Source organism: Octopus sinensis, linkage group LG9, assembly GCF_006345805.1.
Source record: "Octopus sinensis linkage group LG9, ASM634580v1, whole genome shotgun sequence".
NCBI classification, from domain to species: domain Eukaryota; kingdom Metazoa; phylum Mollusca; class Cephalopoda; order Octopoda; family Octopodidae; genus Octopus; species Octopus sinensis.
Window position 1 is genome coordinate 76,734,232 of NC_043005.1, and position 25,949 is coordinate 76,760,180.

Below are 25,949 nucleotides of genomic sequence, written 5' to 3' on the forward strand. Positions count from 1 at the left end.
TGTCACAGGAGATTTTGATTTCTCAGATTCTGCTTTTTCTGAAGTAACAGGGGATTTCGCAGGTTCTGATGTCACAGGAGATCCCGACTTTTCAGATTCTGCTTTTTCTGAGGGAACAGGGGATTTTGCAGGTTCTGATGTCACAGGAGATTTTGACTTTTCAGATTCTGCTTTTTCTGAGGGTACAGGGGATTTCGCAGGTTCTGATGTGACAGGAGATTTTGACTTCTCAGATTCTGCTTTTTCTGAGGGTACAGGGGATTTTGCAGGTTCTGATGTCACAGGAGATTTTGATTTCACAGATTCTGCTTTTTCTGAGGGTACTGGGGATTTCGCAGGTTCTGATGTGACAGGGGATTTTGACTTTTCAGATTCTGCTTTTTCTGAGGGTACTGGGGATTTTGCAGGTTCTGATGTGACAGGTGATTTTGCCTTTTCAGATTCTGCTTTTTCTGAGGGAACAGGAGATTTCGCAGGTTCTGATGTCACAGGAGATTTTGATTTCACAGATTCTGCTTTTTCTGAGGAAACAGGGGATTTTGCAGGTTCTGATGTGACAGGAGATTTTGACTTTTCAGATTCTGCTTTTTCTGAGGGCACTGGGGATTTTGCAGGTTCTGATGTGACAGGAGATTTTGACTTTTCAGATTCTGCTTTTTCTGAGGGCACTGGGGATTTTGCAGGTTCTGATGTGACAGGAGATTTTGACTTTTCAGATTCTGCTTTTTCTAAAGTTACAGGGGATTTCGCAGGTTCTGATGTCACAGGAGATTGTGACTTTTCAGATTCTGCTTTTTCTGAGGGGACAGGGGATTTTGCAGGTTCTGATGTCACAGGAGATTTTGCTTTCTCAGATTCTGCTTTTTCTGAGGGGACAGGGGATTTTGCAGGCTCTGATGTGACAGGAGATTTTGACTTTTCAGATTCTGCTTTTTCAGAAGTTACAGGGGATTTCGCAGGCTCTGATGTCACAGGAGATCCCGACTTTTCAGATTCTGCTTTTTCTGAGGGAACAGGGGATTTTGCAGGTTCTGATGTGACAGGAGATTTTGACTTTTCAGATTCTGCTTTTTCTGAGGGTACAGGGGATTTCGCAGGTTCTGATGTGACAGGAGATTTTGACTTTTCAGATTCTGCTTTTTCTAAAAGAACAGGAGATTTTGCAGGTTCTGATGTGACAGGAGATTTTGCCTTTTCAGATTCTGCTTTTTCTGAGGGTACAGGGGATTTTGCAGGCTCTGATGTCACAGGAGATTGGGACTTTTCAGATTCTGCTTTTTCTGAGGGTACAGGGGATTTCGCAGGTTCTGATGTGACAGGTGATTTTGCCTTTTCAGATTCTGCTTTTTCTGAGGGCACAGGTGATTTTGCAGGTTCTGATGTCACAGGAGATTTTGCTTTCTCAGATTCTGCTTTTTCTGAGGGTACTGGGGATTTGCAGGCTCTGATGTGACTGGAGATTTTGACTTTTCAGATTCTGCTTTTTCTGAAGTTACAGGGGATTTCGCAGGCTCTGATGTCACAGGAGATCCCGACTTTTCAGATTCTGCTTTTTCTGAGGCAACAGGGGATTTTGCAGGTTCTGATGTCACAGGAGATTTTGACTTTTCAGATTCTGCTTTTTCTGAGGGCACAGGGGATTTCGCAGGTTCTAATGTCACAGGAGATTTTGATTTCACAGATTCTGCTTTTTCTGAGGGTACAGGGGATTTCGCAGGTTCTGATGTGACAGGGGATTTTGACTTTTCAGATTCTGCTTTTTCTGAGGGTACAGGGGATTTTGCAGGTTCTGATGTGACAGGAGATTTTGATTTCACAGATTCTGCTTTTTCTGAGGGTACAGGGGATTTCGCAGGTTCTGATGTGACAGGTGATTTTGATTTCACAGATTCTGCTTTTTCTGAGGGTACAGGGGATTTCGCAGGTTCTGATGTCACAGGAGATTTTGACTTTTCAGATTCTGCTTTTTCTGAGGGTACTGGGGTTGTTGCAGGTTCTGATGTGACAGGAGATTTTGATTTCACAGATTCTGCTTTTTCTGAGGGAACAGGGGATTTTGCAGGTTCTGATGTGACAGGAGATTGGGACTTTTCAGATTCTGCTTTTTCTGAGGGAACAGGGGATTTTGCAGGTTCTGATGTCACAGGAGATTTTGACTTTTCAGATTCTGCTTTTTCTGAGGGTACTGGGGATTTCGCTGGTTCTGAGGTCATAGGTGATTTTGCCTTTTCAGATTCTGCTTTTTCTGAGGGAACAGGGGATTTCGCAGGTTCTGATGTCACAGGAGATTTTGACTTTTCAGATTCTGCTTTTTCTGAGGGTACAGGGGATTTCGCAGGTTCTGAGGTCATAGGTGATTTTGACTTTTCAGATTCTGCTTTTTCTGAGGGAACAGGGGATTTTGCAGGTTCTGATGTGACAGGTGATTTTGACTTTTCAGATTCTGCTTTTTCTGAGGGAACAGGGGATTTCGCAGGTTCTGATGTCACAGGAGATTTTGACTTTTCAGATTCTGCTTTTTCTGAGGGCACAGGGGATTTCGCAGGTTCTGATGTGACAGGAGATTTTGACTTTTCAGATTCTGCTTTTTCTGAGGGAACAGGGGATTTCGCAGGTTCTGATGTGACAGGAGATTTTGACTTTTCAGATTCTGCTTTTTCTGAGGGCACAGGGGATTTCGCAGGTTCTGATGTGACAGGGGATTTTGACTTTTCAGATTCTGCTTTTTCTGAGGGTACTGGGGATTTCGCAGGTTCTGATGTCACAGGAGATTTTGATTTCTCGGACTCTGCCTTTTCTGAGGGTACTGGAGATTTTGCAGGTTCTGATGTGACAGGGGATTTTGCCTTTTCAGATTCTGCCTTTTCCGATAGAACAGGGGATTTTGCAGGTTCTGATGTGACAGGGGATTTTGACTTTTCAGATTCTGCTTTTTCTGAGGGTACTGGGGATTTCGCAGGCTCTGATGTGACAGGTGATTTTGATTTTTCAGATTCTGCTTTTTCTGAGGGCACGGGGGACTTCGGGGACGTTTCAGGTTCTGATGTCACAGGAGATTTTGACTTTTCAGATTCCGCTTTTTCCGAGTGGACTGGGGATTTGGGTGACTTTGCAGGTTCTGATGTCACAGGAGATTTGGACTTTTCAGATTCTGCTTTTTCGGAAGGCGAAGGCGAGTGAGCTTTACTAGATTTCACTGAATCTGCTTTCTCTGATGATACAGGAGATTTTGGCGATACACTACTTTCTGTTGTTTCAGCTGTAGATTTTTCTGTTTCTACTTTTTCTGACTTTACTGTTGTTACGGTACGGACTGTGGTGACTGATAAGGATTTTTCGTATACTTCATCAGGCGATGGTGAGTGCTCTGATGGGGTAGAGGGCTTAGTGGTTAGATCTTCATCGTGTACGCTAGGTGATTTAGGTTTTTCAGATAGCACGGGTGACTTTTCGGATTTAGGTGATTCTGATTTATGGGGAGATGTAACTGGTTCAGACTTTTCAGATTCAGATTTAACAGAAATAGTTGGGGATTTAGGTGCTTCAGATACTACGGGAGATTTAGCGGTAGGAGTGCGTGCATCATCTGCAGGGATGGGTGACTTTGCATGTTCAGATAAAATTGGGGAAGTTACCTTTTTAGATTCTGTTTTCGAAGGCGAGAGAGATTCAGCAACAGATGCTTCAGATCCTGTAGGTGATTTACTTGACTTCAATGGTTTTTCTTTTTCTGGGGACCCGGCAGATTTTACAGATTTCTCTGATTCAGCGTTATCGCTGACCTCATCCTCTGCTGGTGAAACACATTTTTCAGATGCTGCTTTCAATGTTTCAGATTTATCAAGACCGTCAGCGACTGACTTTTCGTGTTCTGATGGTGTTGAAGCCTTTTCAGATTCGGCCCTTTCGGATTCGGCTTTTTCAGATTCAGCTGGAGTTGTTGCTTTTTCAGATTCGGCCCTTTCCGACTCAGCTTTTTCAGACTCGGCTTTTTCCGATTCAGCTTTTTCAGACTCGGCTTTTTCCGATTCAGCTTTTTCAGACTCGGCTTTTTCCGATTCAGCTTTCTCAGACTCGGCTTTCTCCGATTCAGCTTTTTCAGACTTGGCTTTCTCCGATTCAGCTTTCTCAGACTCGGCTTTTTCCGATTCAGCTTTCTCAGACTCGGCTTTTTCCGATTCAGCTTTTTCAGACTCGGCTTTTTCCGATTCAGCTTTCTCAGACTCGGCTTTTTCCGATTCTGCCTTCTCTGATTCTGCTTGAACAGATTCTGTTCTCTCTGATTCTGCTTTTTCTGATTCTTCACTAGTCGTTACGACTGTTTTCACAGATTTTACTGTTCGAACTGTCTCTACAGTGATGATATCCTCTTCAGCTTCCGAAGCTACGTTTTCGACGTCTTCATCAGGCGATTGAGTTTTCTCAGCTGTCACGTCTCTGTAGTCTGTTTTTAATATGAACTCTTCTTTCACTTCATCTAGACCTGTTCCGGTATCAGCATCTGAATCAGCTTTAGTTTCTTCGGCCTCAGCTTCTGTGTGTGTGTCGGAATCACTGTCTTTCCCTTCATCATCTGCTTCTTCTCCAGTCTGGTGGTAGCTTTCTGTTAGAGAACTATGCTCCATTACGATTTTCTCTGGTGAGATCGCTTTTCTTTGCATTGCTCTTGCACTATGGCTCGTCGTTCGAACTTCTCTTTTAATCAAGTCTGGTGTGTAGGGTTCTCGGCTTCGGTAAGTCATTGGAGGCTGTACTAACTCGATCCTGCAGGAGGGAGATAAATAACTTTGTCCACCCAGGAAACTACCCCAAGAAGTAGATACAATAACGTAGGAGTAATTTTAAAAGATGTTTCCTATGTTTCCGTCCAGTGAATTTTTTCTAAGGAAATTTCCTGTATACCAATATATCCTTATCTCATCATTATACGTGTTATTGAAAACAGATGCCAAAAAAAAGTATTACTAGAAAAGTATGAAAATGAACCTCCATCTCCATTATTCTCGTGTATCTATACAGATAGTATGCATACAATATATGTGAAATCCGTTCTAATGTGTCGAAATGAAACAATGTAATATAAAATATGAGTTGATATTGAAGTAACGAGTATAATGATTGTATATACTAATATATATATATATATTTATTTATATACACCAACCAACACATCAGGGGGTCCGAAGCGTATCTATCACTCATACATATGTGTGTGTGTGTGTGTGTGATCAAATAGACCTCAATGGGTCTGATGATGTTCTGCGTCGGCCAGATTTATATTACGTAGTAAAATCGACGCATAAAGTGCAGTAAACTAGTTGTGTTTGCCACACACAGGCACACACATGTATATATATGTATACATATATACATATAACACTTATATGTATATATATGTATACTTATATATACACATAAACACATATGTATATATATATAGATAGATATAAATATATATATATATATAATATGCATGTATATGCATACATATGCATATATATATACGTGCGTATATGAGTATGCATTTATACACGTATAAACTTTTGTCGCTTTATAATAAAGAAAGCTGTATTTCAATCAGCCAGCCTATCAGTACAAATGTAGTGAATACATTGTAGATATATGCTGGACCTTCGTTGATAAAATTGCAGGTTCAGCAATCGTCCAACGCGCAACGAGACATAAAAGCAGATCTGTCATGTCAACAACGTCGATATTCGTTTTTCGGGCTTTGGTATACCATATGGTATGTATTTTATGCGCATAATTACGCATACAAAGCACCGATTGTAACCTGCGTATCTACATTAAAAACGTTCCTTTTATTTGAAAAAGAAACAACCGGACCGATGCCTTTAATAATCTGTTATGGACACCATGAAAATGATGGATCAAAATACTGAAAACATAGGGCTAAAGTAGGATACACCTATTATTAATTAAAATTTTATATCAGCAACTGTTTCCCTAAGTATGTTTTAATGCCCTCCTCAAAGCACACTCACTCACAAACAGCTTCCTCATACAAGCAAGCATATCAATTTGATGTCTTAGTCTTAACGGAAATATTTGCACTCATAATTAGATTCACAGTTGGAGATAATTTATGAATGTTTACACATTTCAATTTTATCATAAATTGATCTCTTGAATTTTAGAAAGAAATTTTATAATAATCCCCTAGATTTCATATAATGATAACTCTGCCCATCTACTAACATAAAGAAATCCAAGGAAATCTATTCCTTTATATTTCTGCTGATGAAAATTAGTTAAATATGAGCAATCATCTATATTAAATTGTGTTTATTTCTGTGAATTCGCATGATATGATGTGATATAAATATAAATACAATTATATACATGAATATATATATATATATATATATATATGCACGTTTGTATATCTATCTAACTTATATCATGCATACATACATGCACATATATATATGTATATATATATATATATATATATATATATATATATATATATATATATGTATGTGTGTGTGTGTGTGTGTATCCAATTACAATGGGACCGAAAAAGGAATGAGAGAGAGGGGAAGAGAAAGGTTGGGGAAAATAAGGGGATGAAACTATGCATTTTTAATTATCAATAATCATCATTTGCAATTAATATTTAATATCCTTCGATTTTGCTATCTGAATTGATTATATATCTGCTTAATTTGACTTATCCGCAAATAATAATAATAATAATAATAATAATAATAATAATAATAATAATAATACTACTAATAATAATAATAATAATAATAATAATAATAATAATGATAATAAGATTAGATACACTGGTTTCGAGAATAATGGAAGGTAAGTTCTTTTGTTATTTGAAGTTAATTAGTATATCAGTTTACGAAAACTAGTTTAATTTAAATTTTAAAACGTTATCTGATTTGTTGATTTGTGTATATTAAGTATTTTGAGTTGGATAAAGATATATTGGTTTCAGTTTGACAAAAGGTTGAGGTGGAATCATCGAAACTGGACCAAACCAATAAACAATCATTGAATATCTCACGGACACCAATGCCAGCTGCCGGCGTCACATATTACTATGGTTTCAAAAACAGAGACAATATCGGGATTCTATTGTGTTTGACATAATAACATCAGGAGAGTTATCTAGGGAAATTGCCGTTAAATTTGCTTTTCATAAAACGTTAGAAGTTTTAAAATAGGGTTCAGTAAAGAAGGAAAACATTAATCTTATGAAACGACGGAAGCAATCACTAAACCAAATCTAAAGAGTATTTTGTTTTTTTACATATGCACTTTAGAGCTTTCTTGTACAAAATTATCCAGAACTAAGGTTCATCGGTTCTTAAAAAACTTTTCAATTAATCTAGTTGTTTCAATACCTAAACACAGAATTTTTTGATCGGTGATACCGTACAAAAATGTTAACTTTTTAACATTCATTCTAGCAATAAGCATATTATGAGATATCATTGGCTTAATGTTTAATGTATTTCAATTGTAGCTTTCTATAAAATACATACCAATAAAACCATAGAGAGTAACGAGAAAAGTAATCCAGAAACAATATTTTCTATTAAATTAACCTATCTTCGTAGGAATTGATTAGCTTTCGCAGTAAATGCTTATTAATAATTTTGTCCACCTGATTACAAATTTGGAAAGTTGGAACAGTGGACTCAATCTTACTGCTATTTGTTGTATGGATGCCAGAAGAAAAAGGCAGAGTTGTTACTGAATACAACAAAACGTTGTATGTCGTTTTCTCTTTCTCTCTTTCGTTTTCAACAATCCTTATATTCTTACTATTGCTTTCCTTTTGATGAAGAAAAACTTCCTATTTAGATCTACTGTATTTTCGGCTTTCCTTTCTCCCTCTTTTATCCAACAGGTGTGGTAAAATTATTAAAATTATCTATGTGAAGGTATAATTAGTCTATAATTTCATCGAACAAAATTTCGCTATCGGATAGATTGTTAAAATGACTTAGTTAGCAAACTAATGATATTTCAACATGCAAATACAAAAATACTATTAACGATGACAAAACACTGAAGCGAGCATTTTTCAAAGCTATATCAATGAGAAGGGTCAAGTTCATACACCTTGGATTGTGACCAACAGGTGGCGTGTTATAAATTCTAGCAATTTATTATCTGTGAATTTTAATCCTATTAAATATGATATTTGTATAAATATATATATAATATATGTATATATATATATATATATATATATATAATATATATGTATGTATATATATATATAATATATATGTATGTATATATATATATATATAATATATATGTATGTATATATATATATATATATAATATATATGTATGTATATATATACATATATATATATATATATATATATATATATATATAATATATGTATGTATATATATATATGTGTGTATATACATATATACATACATATATTATATATATATATTTATATATATAGTCGAATGTCATTAATTTACATTTCGTTTCACTCTTAAGTCCAATTCATTGTGACAAGATTAGCTCTATATAAATATGGAATAAACTATACTTTGTATCGTTTAGTTACAGAAAACAACCCACAAATTCTAATTTACCCAGCTCCTAACCCATTATCATCTCTATAGAGTTTGGTATAAACTTGAATAGAATAAGCTAATTTTTTATAATCATCATTATGATTATTATTATAAATATATAAATATATATATAAATATATATAAATATATGCAATTGAGGAACACTGAAGCTAGTTGTCAGTTAAATGTGAATATATGAGACCATCTTCTTATTCTTATACTTTAAAATCCTGGTATGTAGCACACTATGTTTTTTATGGCAAGTTATTAGGTTTACAGAGAATTTAAAGCTGCTTTTGGTTATGCAGTTTAAATGGTAAGATAATAAATAAGATAACTAAATTAGAGTGGGATGTGAGGGTAATTTTGCATGAAAATATAAGACTAAGACTGACATAAAAAATTGTGGTATACTTTTTACAAAAAACAAAAAACAACATAAAATATATGTGTATATCGCCTAATTAATTGTTCATCATATTTTGGAGTTGCTTTTAGGAAGGGAACACTAAAGAGAAAAAAAAATACAAACAATGGAAGAAAGGAAAATAAGAAGTCTGAATCAAGGCTTAAAAATTATGATTCGTATTTGCTACTCATTGAAAGCCGATAGTAATGATAACACTAATATATATTGTTATTTGTTAATAATATTAACGGATAGCTATTGAACTACTAATAATAGCTATTGTCTTAAACATCTTATAAAGTCATGATATTAATAATAATAATGGAGCACCGATCAAAGAACTCAAAGTTTATATATATGTATACATTGCATTTTATTATCTAGCTACAGTAAATTGCAGATTAACTATTGTCAACGTCTTACATTATTTTATTAATACTAACTATATTATTACTAACCCTAATTTTAGTTTACCAGTTATTTAAGTTCAGGCATTCTTGTTGGTCAAGAAAGAGCTAAATAATGCATATTTAATTTTCTATACAATGAAGAAAATAGAAGTATACTGCAGCGTACATAGGTATATATATATATATATATATATATATATATATATATATATATACAATATGACTTTCGAATTTCATTGTATAGATCTAAATGTTGGAAGGAAGCAAAAATATGTGACTCCGACTTAGCGTTAAATCTTATGTAGTCTTAATTATGAAATAAGCACATGTTCACAGGCACCTCTGACTACATATATATATATTTATATATATAAATATATGTATGTATTATATATATGTATTATATATATATATATATATATGAATCACTGCTCTACAGTTGTTATGCTAGGTAAAATTGAAAATAACTATCCACTTACACTCATCACACTTGCACTCACACTCAATGACAGATGGTATATGTTTGGTAATACATTTGTTAAGGCACATAATCGATGACAATTAAAGAAGAACCTTCATTATCATTAAATATCTAATAACAGTTCGACGTTAAAAATAATTAACCAATACCCTATGTTGTCGGTAAAAATGAACATATTTATAAATGTATATTTTTCATTGATGTGATTTGAATTATATTTAATGATATCTAGAGTTATATGTATTCTGCCGAGACGATGCATTATGATTTGATTCACTGTGGATACATGGCCGAAGCTGTTAGAATAATAGCATTTAATGATAGGTAAATATTCTTCTTTGTGCTATTGACTGTGTTTTGTTTCATTTAATTGCACCAATCAATATCTAAATATCCGAGATGATGCTATGAAACTTTAGAAATACAAAAGTTTTGGTAACCGGCCAAGGTGAATTAAACATTAATCATTGTAACTCGGGGAGTTCCTTATGACATAAATCTGTTCAGTTGGTTACTTTCAACACATGAATGATGAATTGCTAAAATCCTGACACATTGATCTTGAAAATGTCCAAACCATAATAATCCAGAACACGGCAGAAATGATATTACTGAATAATACTGAAATCTGATTTTTTCTTCATAAGTGTTAATGATGATGATGATAACAATATCGATAATGCCGTCAATGTTGATGAGGGCCTTCATGATAATAATCCTCCTATGTATACTGTGAAATATTTTCTTGAATTTTCAGTACCATTTTTTTACTGACAGTATTGTAGTTCTTTGTTGCCAAAGTATACATTCATCAGCTCACATCTCGCTCGTAAACATATACTGGAAGTAAAAGCTACTATATACATATAACGAAATCACATCCATACTTTATTTTGACTGACTCTGATTTCTGATAGACAAATAAAGCATACTATAAATTTTGAAAGTATCATTAACCTCTTAAGTGATGTCTACATACATGCTATTTTACCGAAAGTATTTATTAAAGGAATAAGACTGTATCTAATGGACATTTTGCTGATAAGCCATGGTATCCTTAAATATTTTTAACAATACAATACATTCATTTATCTCGCATAAAATATATATCGAGACACACCGATAGCGTGAAACTTATTCTTGAAGAAATATATTAATATTAAACAGAAAAAAAAAGCCAATAACGAAATTTAAACTGCAGTGGTATAATAATACTAAAGAATAAGACACTTTCGTCACATTAACACCACGCAAATTATAAAGTAATTGAAAATACATAGAAAATATTTTCTGCCATGAATATTCATGCCCAAAAGCTGACTTAATTCCAATGCCATTTTTATTAAACACATTACTAATGGACAATACAGTGAGATGAATAGCCACATTTCCAGATTTATGCCATAGAGTTGAACATAAGAATTTGAAGAAAGGAGTTGCAAGATTTTAGGACCGATTTTGTATTTCTTGAAGCTATGAACTTAAATAAAGCTTGACGTATGATAGCGGATTCATTATAACAGTAAAATACATTGTCACACTTTTCAACATCTATTTTTCATTGACATATTCTAAAACTATCTATAAGTATATTGATTTATGTATATTCCATACAAGTCTGAATACTTAAATGGTAACCAAGAAATAGTTAGTTTTTCTTATTTCTTTTCCTACAGCTTCAGGAGTACAAATTATCAAAGCCGAAAAAACCGAGATAGAGTATCAAATCGGAAATTTAGTAATACTTTTGAAAATATTCTATTATTGTTTGAAAAATAGGTATTAATCCGTGCGTCAATGCATTTCAGGAAAAAAAACACTGAATGTAATGAATAATGAAATAACACATAAATAAAAAAATATATATATGATAAATAAATGAGTAAGAAATAGCCAACACTAATTAATCGATTGATGCGCTCAGGAATGCCTTGATGAATCTCGACTTGAAATTTCGATTATATCACGAAGGGAGAACCAGACTCAGTAATGATGATGCGAGTAATGACGCTAGTCGGACATGTATTTTATTTTTTTTTGCTGGTAAAGACAAATGCAAAAGAGCTGTAGAAAATGTACAAATCTTTTCTCAACTTACGTGATCGGTCGTTACAAGTGTATAAAATGCAACCGATTTGCTTTTCCCAACAATTCATAATTTTCTATACAAATTCACCGTTTCGAAAGCGTTTATATTAATTCTTTAGGCTGAAATCTCTGCTAAAGGATACATTATTAGCGATAAAACAAGCACATAATAGCCTATTGCAATATTTTTACGTATAGGAACGCGCATATGATTCGTATATACATTCGTAAATATTGTAACAAGTTTTGTTACGTACACAAATTATTTCCTAATATATTCCGGTTCAAACCGGTAAAAGACATCGACGAAAAATATTGTTCGATTAAAATGCTTGTAGGAAATTAAATATGAATGTTTGTACACGAGATTCTTAAAGATAGGAACTAATAACGTTTCCACCTTTAAGATCTATGTGGATCTTAAAGGTTTATATCTTGTTACATATTGTATGAAACATTTGTATTTCGATCTCGTACCTTCTTTTTGATCTCAAGTAATACCTCTAAAATAACAAAGGTATTGATCATCAATGCTTTTCATCATATACAAACTCTAACACAGATTTATCTATACGTTATGCTTTCCTTTTTTAATATATTAGTAAATTTTACCAATATTCCAATCGAAAGCAACATATCAATATTAAAACTAATAGTCTCTTTGATTTCCATCAAAGGAAATTAATCTGACATTCGATCAACTTCGCAAAAAGATATTTATATAAATTCATAATGCTAATTCTATTATAAAACTAATCATTTGACAAACTTGAACGCATTTCTTACATGACCCATTCTTCAAAACTCTCCATAAACGAAAAAAAGCAACAATTATATTAATACAGATATTAATGGTTCCCCTACCTGGTCTCTTCTCCTTCCAACAACTTCCTGTATGCAGCAATTTCTAATTCAAGTGATAGTTTGATATCCATCAAATCTTGCAGTTCTTTCAAAATGCTTTCCATTTCTCCACGTAATTTGGTAATTTCTTCTTTGTATTGAGAACTTTCCAATTCGTTTTGCCTATCTTTTTCTTCTAATTCTCGCATCAAGTCTTGATTTGTTCTTTCCATTTGAGCATTCTGCAAGCAAAATATAAAAAATCGTTTAGATTTAAATTGAGACATGAAAAGTACAAGCAAAAATGAAATATCGAAATTTATAATGGCTGTACAGATGCTTAATTTGTTGAAAGTATTATTGCCATTGTTAGGGGTGTTGTTACTATTAGAAAATTCGTGCATATAATGGTTGTCTTCTTGTTGTCTTGAGCTACATTTCTTATTTCTTTATTACCCACAAGGGGCTAAACACAGAGGGGACAAAAAAGGACAGACAAGAGATTAAGTCGATTACATCGACCCCAGTGCGTAATTGGTACTTAATTTATTGACCCCGAAAGGATGAAAGGCAAAGTCGACCTCGGCGGAATTTGAACTCAGAACGTAGTGGCAGACGAAATACCTATTTCTTTATTACCCACAAGGGGCTAAACATAGAGGGGACAAACAAGGACATACATAGGTATTAAGTCGATTACATCGACCCCAGTGCGGAACTGGTACTTAATTTATCGACCCCGAAAGAATGAAAGGCAAAGTCGACCTCGGCGGAATTTGAACTCAGAACGTAGTGGCAGACGAAATACCGCTAAGCATTTCGCCCTGAGTGCTAATGCTTCTGCCAGCTCACCGCCTTCTTGAGCTACATTTCTGTTAACAAAATTTATTTACTTGTGTTTTAAGTGCTGTTACTTCTCGTCTATTTAACATCGAATTTTAAGATATTAATCCTGCCATTATACGAGGAGCATATTCGTAAGTCCAAAAATTCAACGATTTCACTAAAGCAGAAATATATAATTCCATGTTTTTGTATTCATACGCAGGTTCATAAAACTACCCTTAAACATACTGCGTGTATCATTACGCTCAATATAATTTATACAAGATATGAGAACATACTTTAAGATAAGCAAAACGAACGTTTAGATACTGGCGTGTCTGTTACTATTTCATTCAATAGTAACAGAAATATATATTTATTTACTATTTTATACAGTCTGCGTCTGTATCATTTTTCTAACTCATGCAACTCAATGTCTTGGAAGTATCGTTACTATTTACGTATTTTCCCCTGAATTGAATTAGTGAGGTGAACAATTATTTAGCTCTGGGGACAAGTAACTCCAAATAATATTCTCAAATTTATAACCATATTCTAAAAGGATGTAAATGTTATTGAATTGTAATAATATAATATTGATAAGTAGAAATAGCACCAATATGAAAATGTTCCACCATATTAGACATATTTTTCAAATTTTCTAAAAGTTTGACATGTTTTACATTATATTTACTGAATCTATTCAAAAACTTTAAGGACTACTCTGCTGGAGTAATATTGACTTCTTTTTCCGGCGGTGAACCATTGATTATGGCAACCCTGGTAAGCAAGCTACTTACCACACAGCCACTCCTGAGCCTATATGCATACTTTACTGCTAAGACGAGTGTAGTATGTAGTATTACGAGTCTATCCAGAAATACAATGCTCGAACAGGTGTTTTGGACTCAAGCAGTGAAAGTTTAATATTTTATCTGTTTAGAATTCATACGAATAGTAATGTTGATATTAAATTTTATTTAAATATAATATCAACTGATCCGAGAGTTTGTTGATTTGTAACAATTCCCTTTAAATAGGTTGCTGTGACAGTGTGTACCTACAATGGGTTAACGCGAAAGATATCTTCTTTCTTCAAGCTACACTCACAAAAAGATGTGTTCAACAATTATGAAACGCTATATTTTTATAGGCGGATCTCTATTGGCTGCCTTAAATTGTACACTCCTATTAATAGTTCATTTTCTTTGTTAGCCTTGTTTCTGTGATCAAAGATATTTTCTAGGAAAAGTCCACTTTTTTTCAAGTTCTAGGCGTAGGAGTGGCTGGGTGGTAAGTAGCTTGCTTACCAACCTTGGGCAAGTGTTTTCTACTATAGCCTTGTGAGTGGATTTGGTAGACGGAAATTGAAAGAAGCCCGTCGTATATATGTATATATATATGTATGTGTGTGTGTATGTTTGTGTGTCTGTGTTTGTCCCCCCAACATCACTTGACAACCGATTCTGGTGTGTTTACGTACCCGTAACTTAGCGGTTCGGCAAAATAGACCGATAGAATAAGTACTAGGCTTACAAAGAATAGTCCTAGGGTCGATTTGCTCGACTAAAGGCGGTGCTCCAGCATGGCCGCAGTCATATGACTGAAACAAATAAAAGAGTAAATGATTATCCAGAACTACATTATCAAATGTACACTTCTGTTCCTTAAGAAGGGTGAGATGTACTTTGAGGGAGATTCAGTTTCTTTTTCTCAGAAGTCGAGCAAACATGAAAAGTCTCCTTATGACGGGCATGAAATTTAGGTGCTTACTCCCTAAACAAGTAAATGATACATTTACTTTTCAGTGAATACGGTGACGTGGTGATATACATAAGGAATACCAACGATACATAATAGAAATGAACAATACAGAGTAAAAGGAGTGTACATATAATAGCTGTGTTCATATAATAACGTTGATATATATTTGTGGGTGTGATAGTAATGTCGAGAGACAGTACAAATTGCGTTTGATATTATCCTAGTTTGCTACAACTGATAGTTATATATCACGCATTTCTATGCAAAATAGTTGGCCTTATGACCCAGTTACACTGATTTTATCAATGTATAAATAATCCTTTCTTCTATAGGCACGTTGACTAAAATTTAGGGAATAGGGGGACAAGTCGACTACATTGACCCCCAGTGCTCGACTGGAACATTTTTATCGACCCGAAGGATGAAAGGCAATGTTGACCTTGGCGGTATTTGAACGTAATGACGGACGAAATGACACTAAGTATAACGTTTGTGTCTGCTCGCTGCCATCGTCAATATATAAATAATGATGTCAATAAATCATTAACGAGATGGATTAATTCCATTGCTAATAATATTGCTATTGATGTCAAGCTGTGCTTTTCATCATTCTGGGTTCAGTTAAATATTCGAGACGATTTAATCGACTGACATCCCAACGACCCAGATATCAAGATTGTGTCGGTATTAGGAGAAATTATTAGTATCATTATTTTTTTCATTATTATTTAGAAATACCAAGGCAGTGAGTCGACAGAATCGTTTGCACGTCGGACCAAGTGTTCAGCGATATTTATTCCGGCTCTTTACATGCTGAGGTCAACTTTGCTTTTCATCCTTTCGGGGGGGGGCGTTAAGTAATGTAACAGCCTTTTAAATAAAACTTTAATTACAAATACTACTCCTAATCAGACTTTTAACACTTAGACTGCTTCACAATTACGCTGCTGTGAGTTAGATTACATTGTGTTACATCTTCACTAAGTCTTGACATAACCTGAGATGACTGCAGCCATATGTGTGAACGTATGTGTACTGGAAACATCCTGGAAGCCTATAGGATGGACTCACCAGTTTTAGTAGTGATGGTATTGGCTTAGTGGATAGGGATTTTGGGCTCATGACCGTGGCGTAGTGATTATGGGTGTTGGACTCATTATCGTAATATTGTAGTTTTTATTCCTGGAACGGACGATGCATTGTGTTCTTGAACAGAACACTTCATTTTAAGTTACTCTAGCCAACTCAGTTGGTAAAAATGAGTAAACCAGCAACTAACTCGAGTCTCGTCCATAGGGGGTGGGGTGGGGGGCTATATATGCCACGGAACCCAAGAAACTTGGAAACCGGCCCAATGAGTCAATACGATTCGGGAAGGAGCATAATCCAGTCATTGATCCATCATCTAGGATAACATAACCACCTGGCCATTTGGATGTCCTCAGGAGAGGTTACATGCAATCGTGCCAGCTGTTTATTCTGATGATAATTCATAACTTTCTCTTCCTCATATCCCTGTGGCTGCATGTCTTTTGTATACACAGAGACAACAAATAATATCTACTTTGTTATTCAGTAGCTTTAACAGATCTAATATTATATGCGACGCTCAAACCAAATGTCACAGACAATGACTCGTATCGATGTTTAATCTTTACGATCATGCTGTTATGAATAGAACTGTTCATATGAAGCATATATATTTAGAATATATGACCTTTATTGCATAAAATATTTAATAACTATTGCTAATACCATGTTTTACAAGTTACTCATCATTGGCATAAACCGCTTATAAGCCGGTAATACATTTACCTGGTTGAGAAAAATAACCAGTAGAAGTTTAGTTTTACTGTAAACGTTTACACCATTCGCCTGGCAAATACACAACGAATTTGCCAGGCGTAAAATACTAGAATATTAGAACGCTTTGCTGCCCTGAACATTCATGAATACCCATATAGGCTTCTCTACACATTTTTACTATACATTAAACTACATTACATTACAAGTTGTTCGTATCAGTAACTTCTACAATATATATATCTATATATAAAGCTGACGTTGTCTGTGTATGGCAGGTTTGGTAGCCTTCAACTAACACTATCTCCTCCGAGACCCTGCGGCTCAAGTTGACCAAAATTGAGGGTATGATAGAAGAAGGCTTGCTTTTCCTTCCGTAGAAGAAAAAATTCAAATCGGACCACGTTAAAACCAAAAATTATTTACATCTAAAAGGTGTTTTTTTTCTATGAAAACCCCTATTTTTTACGATTTTTTGACTGCTGTCTCGCCATTTTCGGTGTATTTCAACTAGAAATATGTTCACTTAAAGAGAATACAAGCTACATAATGCAAAATTTTTACTTTTCAAAAATTCCAATTGTAAAGGATTGAAACAAACCCGAGCAACGCCGGGCGATACTGCTAGTATACATATACATGTGTGTGTGTACATGTTTGAGTGTGTATGTGTGTATATCTGTACTTTATATTTGCAAGAGCATAAACAAAGTACAGAAAAGAAGGGGTTGCGAAAGAGGAAGTTAAAGGCAATCCATACCCTTGCTTCTAAGTCAGTAAGTCTGTTACGAACTTCGTTCATATTGCTTTTCAGTTTTACATTTTCTTCTTTGTTGCGAGTAACTTCCATATTTTGTTTGGTAGCACCGGTACGGAATTCTTGAACCTGTTAAAAAGAAAAAAATATAAAAAGCGATGTTAACTATCGATCTGGATTCGATATTAGCAGTTCAAAGTATGTTACTTCAGAACAATATAATATATTCTTTAAATATGATATATTAGATTATATACAGTTTAACTAGAAAATGTGATGAAAGTTGATTCTGATAAGAGGCCTATGGAGAGGTACCTCAGGACTCTACAGAATCGGACTTCCCTCAGATTAGTGGGTGGAGAAGATGGATGGGGGAATGGATACTGTTTAATATGTATCAGTATTTGTTAATAATCAGACAATCTTTAATTAGAGATGATCCAAATAACGGGAACGCCTTTCCTATATTTTACCAACATAAGAAATTTATATTAATTACTATTACAATGTTCAAGTTTCAGCGTAAGAAGGATACAGACAATCCTTTAGAGTTGGTTGTAGTAGAATGTTAAAGCTATTCTACCTTTCATCTAACCTATTTTCTCAACGATGTGGGGGAATTTACTGTATGGAGTGAGAAAGATTGAGTTATATGCGTTTCCCACTGACTGAACGCAAACAATAACTTTCTCTTCTTCATATTCCTGTTGCTGCATGACTTTGTATACACAGAGACAACAAATAATATCCCCTTTGTTATTAGGTAGCTACAGTTTGAAGTTTAAGTCTTTGTAGCCATATCGTAATCGTTATTTAGTATTCATTGAGTCCAGTAGAGTAACTTAATTCTGGTTTACAAGTTCAGACGCTATGAAGAAGTTTATCAATTAAGGTCTTTTGCAGAACATATTTGTAAATTATTATGAATGAAATGTCAGTGAAAAAGTAAAGGGCTTGATTGAATGTTTACAATCATTTTAAATTTTGGTTTGATAAAAGAAAGTCTTACTTTGAGATTGTAATATGCTTCCATATCTCCACGCATTTGATCACATTTGGCATCATATTCTTGTTGAATGTCACGAATAGCTTGAGAGAGTTCGTTCCTCCAGAATTCACGGTTTTCAGCGGTTGTATCTCGGTATGCGAGAGCTGCCAATTCTTTAAGCTCCTGTAAAAATAAACAGCATTCGTTATATTTAACTATTTGATTTATAGCGAGCTACAGTAAATTATAAAAAAAGTTTTATTGAGAAACCACCCCTAAAAATTTCACCGTTTTCAAACATTTTTGGTGGTTCATCAGAAATTGATTTTAAATATGAAGAAATATAGATTAGTGAACAGCCCAAATTATATTCTACGCTCATCTTATTAACATCAAGATTGTAATGCTATATTGCTTTCAGATGAAGACATCTCTAAAATGGTAGTCAAATATAAATATTTTCAATTGATCCATGTACATACGCCATGCAACACATTTTATTGTCGAATTATTTTCACCAGGAAACTTTGTATGTATGCTTTCTAAGGGTCGTCAGGTAGGTAAATCTTGATTTTGACAAAAACGCTTTTTGCTGGGATCTGATATTTTATATTGATTTGGGGACTGCACCCATGGCTTCCACAGGCCCGCCAAAGTTTGTGAAACCAATCCAGCTAATGTTTTCCTTGAATCATAGAAGCCTGGTTCTTAATGGAAGAATGAACGTAGGATTTTACTAGAAAGTTCCCTTCAGATGCACAAGTCCGGGCAAGGTTGTTTGTGGAAGACTAGCAGTCACACATGTATGCCGATCTCTACTCCACGTCCCCAATATTGTTCAAAGGGAAAGAAACGGCCGATAAAGCTTGGCATTAGTGACGTCGCAACTCATTCATACAGCTGAGTGAACAGGAGCAACATGAAATAAAGTAACTTGCTCAACACACAGCCCATTCCGGGAATCGAACTCACAACCTCACGATTGTAACAGCAACCTATAACCACTGAACCGTGCGTCTTCACTATGGAAGACGTATAGATAAAGTAAGTATTTAGTTTAGGACCTCAAAAGATATAACCTATATATTTGACAAGAGAGAAAAGTAGAACAGTGCGAGACGAGTAAACTGGGTGGAGCCAGCCTTGAGAAGTTCATTGATGTATTGGTAAGAGACAGTGTTAAAACAAAGTGGGCGAACCAAACTTGGTATGTGTTGGTGAGCTATTTCATACCTATCAGTTGTGCGGCCTGTTTTGTGAAATATTTTGGATGTAGGATGCGTTTCTCTCTAGGTGTAACACCATTCCACTTGTGGATCCTGATTCAGCTTTACAGAGAGTTAGCAATAGTTAGGATTTGTACAATTTTCTAACATAATATATCAGTGTATGGGCTACAAGTTTTTGATATGTTTTAGATGTGAGGACGTCTGTGGAAATTCAATTTCTCCCACAGTTTTACTAATTAGTTTTTAGTTAAGTCTTATTGTTCATTTCTTGAGCAGGTATACTGTCACATACACAGTGATTATGTACCTGCCCTGTTCAAGGAGTCAGTGTTGATACGACCCTGTGAAAAATGTTTTATGGAATTAGCGCAAGTTTATCGTCGGCGGTAAAAGAGGATGACTTTTATACGACGAATGCCAGACAGGAGCAAGAGGGTTTAGTTTTCGGTGACGGCAAGTAGGTTGTTGATATACAGGAGAAAGCATGTCACACACCACACTTCAATGATGTGTGTTAAAGCGAGTTCCATCAACACATGGTGTGAGAGTAAAGGCTGACAGCAGAAAGCTTACAATCTTAAAAACGATTGACAAAGAAAAGTAATTGTCAAGCATGGTTGAGTGGAACCACATTATTTTCAACTAGATTCTTAGATCTCCAGAGGATTTGGTATAAATGTGGTCATTCCGGAATGATAGGGAATTCATATGTTGCAGAACTGGAGATCAAGGATTGTTTGCATTATACTGAAAGTGGGACCAATAGGCTGAAAACGTAGTGGAATCGTAGATGGTGTCCGTTATGGAAATGGAATGCAATGTAGCATTTTTACAAGTATCAAAAAACATGCCGAGAGAGAAAAGAGAGACAAGTAGAGTCGGAGAGAGAGAGAGAGAGGGGGGGGGAGAAATTAGTGATAGAGAAAGTGGTAGAAATATAAATGTTTGGAGAAGTTAGGATTTATCTCTTGGGCCCATGATCTGAGTGTGGTTGAAGGAAGAACGTTAACAGAGTGCGATGCCTTTTTAGCTTGAATTGAGAGATTTTATGACGAGAACAATAGGTTTAGCAGGGTTTTTATTTAATATATCCCACACGGAGTTCGAAGAAAGGTAACGGCAAATATGGAACATATCTCCGCGTCTCTATTGCTTAGAGAGACATCATGACTTCAAAGGCGTGGGTAGGAAAATCCTGCAAATTGGTAAAGATAATTTAAGAGAGGGACTAGAATAATCACAATTTAAGAGAAGTGGAGCTTGAGGAATGATGAAATTCCAAGACCAGTGGATGTCCCAAATAAGTGCTTAGAATGTATGTTTATATGCTTCTACAAGTATTGCAAAGAATTCCTAGTATGTACAACACACCCTTAGAAGAAACTGAGATAAATCTAATTAATAATCAGAGTTGATTACTAAGATTACTTACAAAGTAAATATTAACATACCTGTGCATGCAAGTCTTTCTGGAATTCAAGCTCTTCTTCAAGTGTTTGTCTTCTATTTTCAGCGTCTAAGTGGTTGATGGTTTCGTTATTCAAATCCTGTAATGACACAATGAAAAAGGAGAGTTCAGCTACGGTGCAAAAAATACGAAGCAATACTTCATACAACGGATATAAAAGAAAATTGTTTTAAATAACAGCAAGTTCCGTGGTATCAGTGGTTGTGATGATATATTGTTTTGCTCATTAAAGATATGAAGTGATGGATCTCCGTCGTTCAAATTGAAGATTCACTTGTCCGGACAACTGAATTACCTCCTCTTGAATCAACGTGTAAGTGGCTGAGCAATTTCACAGACACGTGTACCCTTGAATACACGTATATTTCGCAGTGTGACAGGTTACTTTTGAATTACAGATACAGCCCATCCGACGGCCTTTTCTACAGTTTTCTTCTACCCAATTGCTTACAGAAGCCAGTGGCCGATACAGGCTATAAAAAAAAGTGAAAATTTTCCATGATACCTTGCCATAGGATAGAATTGCGGCCTTACTGCGTTGAAATGGACTTTTTAAACATTCGTCCATACTGCACACATACACACACACGCTCATATTCACACGTACGCGCCCGCATCACACAGGCACACTTATATAAACTACTATGTTTAGAGATAATTGAGGTTTGGGGACAGGACGGGTATCCGGTAATAATAGAACTCCCTCAATGAATAATGTCTCATCCATGCATACATGGAAACGGAGACGTTAAAACTATACTATATAATAATAATAATAATAATAATAATGATAATAATAATTATAATAATAATAATAATAACAGCCCTGGTGCAGTACCAGGCAGTGGCGCTCATGGCTTCTGATCTTAACTGATTGGAAATGTCATCATGTACATTGTTTTGTCTTGGTATAAAAGATGGGTTACAGCAAATATTCTGCTCAATACCACAGATTTGCTTGTCAGTTGTTTGACCTTAACCAGTTGAGCATGTCCCTTAGTGGCTGACGATATGTGCATCTCTGATGGGGGAGCATCATAGTCATGTGCTGAGAATTCTTTGGGGTTTGAATTATTCACCTATGGAAACATGGGTGTTTCGTTCAACATCCTTAAACAACCCTTATTCAGGGACCTTTTGAGCGGGATGGGTTACTCGACCAGAAGAAAATTCTAACTGGGCACCACCTGCAAGGTCCTGTGCTGTTTATCTTGATATAAGATCACTATGTCGCGCACATATGGTTGTGATGCAAGTTCTTAGTGTACTCTTATCAGACGAGTAATCACGATGGGTATACAGGGCTTCGTATATTTTACCCCAGTGTCATTTTGATGACATGCACTGCTCTCTCACTCAATAATAATAATAATAATAATAATAATAATAATAATAATAATAATAACTTAATATAGACGGCCGTATGCAATGTTTTACCATAAAGGAAAACTATAATTGTCACTAAATATGATTAGACAGTTAGAACACTTACGTTGCTAGAAATAAAAGCTAAAAAGCTCAAATACTGTAGTTAAAGCATATAATTATATATATATGTACTGAGAGGGACTCGTAGACGTCCATAAGCATCGGTCGAGAATTCCCTATACTGATCGGCCAGTTTCAGCTAATTCCGTAGCCTCATCAGTAGGGACCGCTCGACTTCAGCTTTTTTCTAGACTTGCATCTCTATCACTACATATGTATTCGCCATATGTATAAGGGAAGCTGTACGTATATATTTAAATATATATTCCCATTAAGAAATTTATAGCGAAAAACTATTCAGTACAAGAATTATCAGAAATATCAGCTAAAAGAAAATTCAAAATGCAGATAATGTCAACAATACTTACACCTATATGATTATTCTTTTGAATGCATAACGCTGAAAGATCTGTTGAATGCAGAGATCTTTGTGAAATGCTATTCCAAGTTTATTTCACATTTAAATATAGTACTAAGGTTTGAATTATTTGACTTGGTATTATTCATTGTAAAATTTAGAATATTAACATAAGAGTTATAGCTATAAATCACCACTGATATACCTTAGATCATACGCACGTGTGCACGACTGCATGTGTACATTAAAAATTAAAATACATATGTGTATTTATATTTTCTACCTAACACAGCAGTATATGTGTATACCTGTATAATTACAATCAGTCTTTCTCACTCTCTCTAAATGGTTAGTTCCCTATATTGATGTTAGCATTACACTTCTTTTTTTTATATCTCTCAGCGAGTGAGCTCCCTTGAAAAAATTATGTTAGAATACACTTTTGAGTATATCTGATACCACAATCAATTGAATATGGACAGATTTATATTTTGTGCCATTGAATTATATCCAAAATTGCTTACATAACAGAAACACGTGTTGGGTTTTTGTGATTTATTCCTTTATTCTTCAATCTAATACTGAATGTCTTATGTATGTATGTATGTATGTATGTATGTATGTATGTGTGTGTGTATGTATGTATGTGCGTGTGTGTGCGTGCGTGTATGTGTGTGATTGTTTGTTCCTCACCAGCGTTTGATAACCAGTGTTCTTGCATTATGTTCCAGTAACTCAGCGGTTCCGTAAAATCACCGATAGAATAAGTACCAGACTTTAAAAATGTGCTGGGGTGAATTTGTTTGATTAAAATTTCTTTATATATATATATATATGTGTGTGTGTGTGTGTGTATTCGTGTGTATATATATATATATATATATATATATATATATGTATGTATGTATGTGTATCGTGAACTCTCTTGTTCACGATACACATACGTGCGCAATACATTAGCTGGCTCTCTCCAATTCAACATTGCACAGTGTACCATCCGTTGGATGTCAAAGTGATCGTAGTGTCACATGAACTGAAACATGAACACAACCCATGATTTATTTTTCGTTCATATATGACTATTTATTGATAGATTGAATAAAATGGTGAGACGAATGCTGCTGAGAGAAAGACAACTGCATCTGATAATCTTCAGATGTCTTTGTATGTGCTTGTACGTGTTTGCACGTGTTTTATGTATTTTGTGCGTATTCTATAAAATATCATTTTTTTTTTGTTAATTGTACAATTATACTGAATGAAACCACAGTTTTAATGTTGAGATATTTTCTTATTCGAAGACAACAGGCATTCAAATTTCAAAATAGAAATAAAAGTAAGAAATACCATGCATCATTATTTCTACAAATTTCCTTCTCTTAACATATTGATATACAATACTGAAGACGTATAAGAGAATGGAAACGTAATACCATGCATATTCAATGATCCTAGCCATTGACGTTTCCATATAAAAGTGAATTTTGTATATCTCAAAGATCTTATTTACATCCATCTTATAAATTTCATTCTTTATTGTATTTCTGTGAAGCTAAGATGCTTCCTTCAAATGTTCATTCTGAAGAAGGACAAGTTACAGCATAAAATTGTTTTTTTATTGAATATTATCAATATTTTAGATGTAAACTTACATTTTTTATTGGATTCTCTGAATTAAAAGCAAAATTTATATCGAATACAGAATCCAATTTATATCTTAAGTTTCGAATCAATTTGGGGTGTATTTTATACTTCATTGAAATATTTATGCATAACTTGTACCGTTCTTAGATTTTCTTATAGGTACAAATCGCGATATTTCGATATGATAAAAAAAACTCGGCAAGACAAAGATACATGATATATTACAGGAAATGAAAGGTAATCATGTTTTGAAATATTTTAATGGCCAGAAACGTATGAAATTTCTTGTTTTCCTTTACATTTTCTATCATCTTCTAACCAATGTTCCGAAAAGAAGTGACAGATAACGAATTAAATGGAATTTTCCCGAATATGAATGTAAAAAGAAATGTTATGACGAATAGATAAACTGAGACCGAAATATCTTGTCAATGGCGAAGGGATCTAAAGACATGAAATATAGAAAAATAAACAGGAAGCTATCATTCACCAGACATAAGAGCCGTCATGCGACCTACTTTTATGAAACGGAAATTAGTCAGTGACTGTGCCGTGTTCTAATATTGGTGAGTTAACATGCATTCTAGAGAGTAGAGAGCATTTGACATCTCAATACGTCAAGACAGAAACAAGAAAAGAGAACTTGAGAAATCATGAAGAGGAAATACATAAATGCACTTGTAGATGGTTTTGGGATATATCACATGGTTGATATTCATATAGTTTCACTTAAGTTGTTGATTTGTTTCTAACATTATATTTGATGTTCTGTTTAATTTGAAATTCGAAAACGGATGAAAAGTCG

The 25,949-nt window shown here is 34.6% G+C and overlaps 1 protein-coding gene and 1 long non-coding RNA gene across 3 annotated transcripts in view; one reads left to right on the forward strand and one right to left on the reverse strand.

Moving 5' to 3' along the window:
* The window catches only part of LOC115215374 (flocculation protein FLO11), a 102,758-nt gene that overhangs the window by 10,567 nt on the left and 66,242 nt on the right, over positions 1 to 25,949 (reverse strand). The window contains exons 3-13 of the mRNA XM_036506040.1: positions 21,638 to 21,733; positions 18,979 to 19,140; positions 17,973 to 18,098; positions 12,842 to 13,062; positions 3,411 to 4,764; positions 2,226 to 3,290; positions 1,716 to 2,156; positions 1,578 to 1,604; positions 1,192 to 1,329; positions 986 to 1,122; positions 89 to 916 (exon numbers count right to left, since the gene is read on the reverse strand). Coding sequence (XP_036361933.1) covers positions 89 to 916; positions 986 to 1,122; positions 1,192 to 1,329; positions 1,578 to 1,604; positions 1,716 to 2,156; positions 2,226 to 3,290; positions 3,411 to 4,764; positions 12,842 to 13,062; positions 17,973 to 18,098; positions 18,979 to 19,140; positions 21,638 to 21,733 — 4,595 coding nt within the window. The remainder of the gene's footprint in view (positions 1 to 88; positions 917 to 985; positions 1,123 to 1,191; positions 1,330 to 1,577; positions 1,605 to 1,715; positions 2,157 to 2,225; positions 3,291 to 3,410; positions 4,765 to 12,841; positions 13,063 to 17,972; positions 18,099 to 18,978; positions 19,141 to 21,637; positions 21,734 to 25,949) is intronic.
* LOC118764883 lies at positions 1,253 to 1,999 on the forward strand. Of its 2 annotated transcripts, none has more exons than XR_005000714.1 (3): positions 1,253 to 1,361; positions 1,568 to 1,648; positions 1,925 to 1,999. It is a non-coding gene; the product is annotated as an uncharacterized LOC118764883 (long non-coding RNA). The 2 variants fall into 2 exon arrangements; XR_005000715.1 differs by lacking the exon at positions 1,925 to 1,999 and adding an exon at positions 1,718 to 1,748.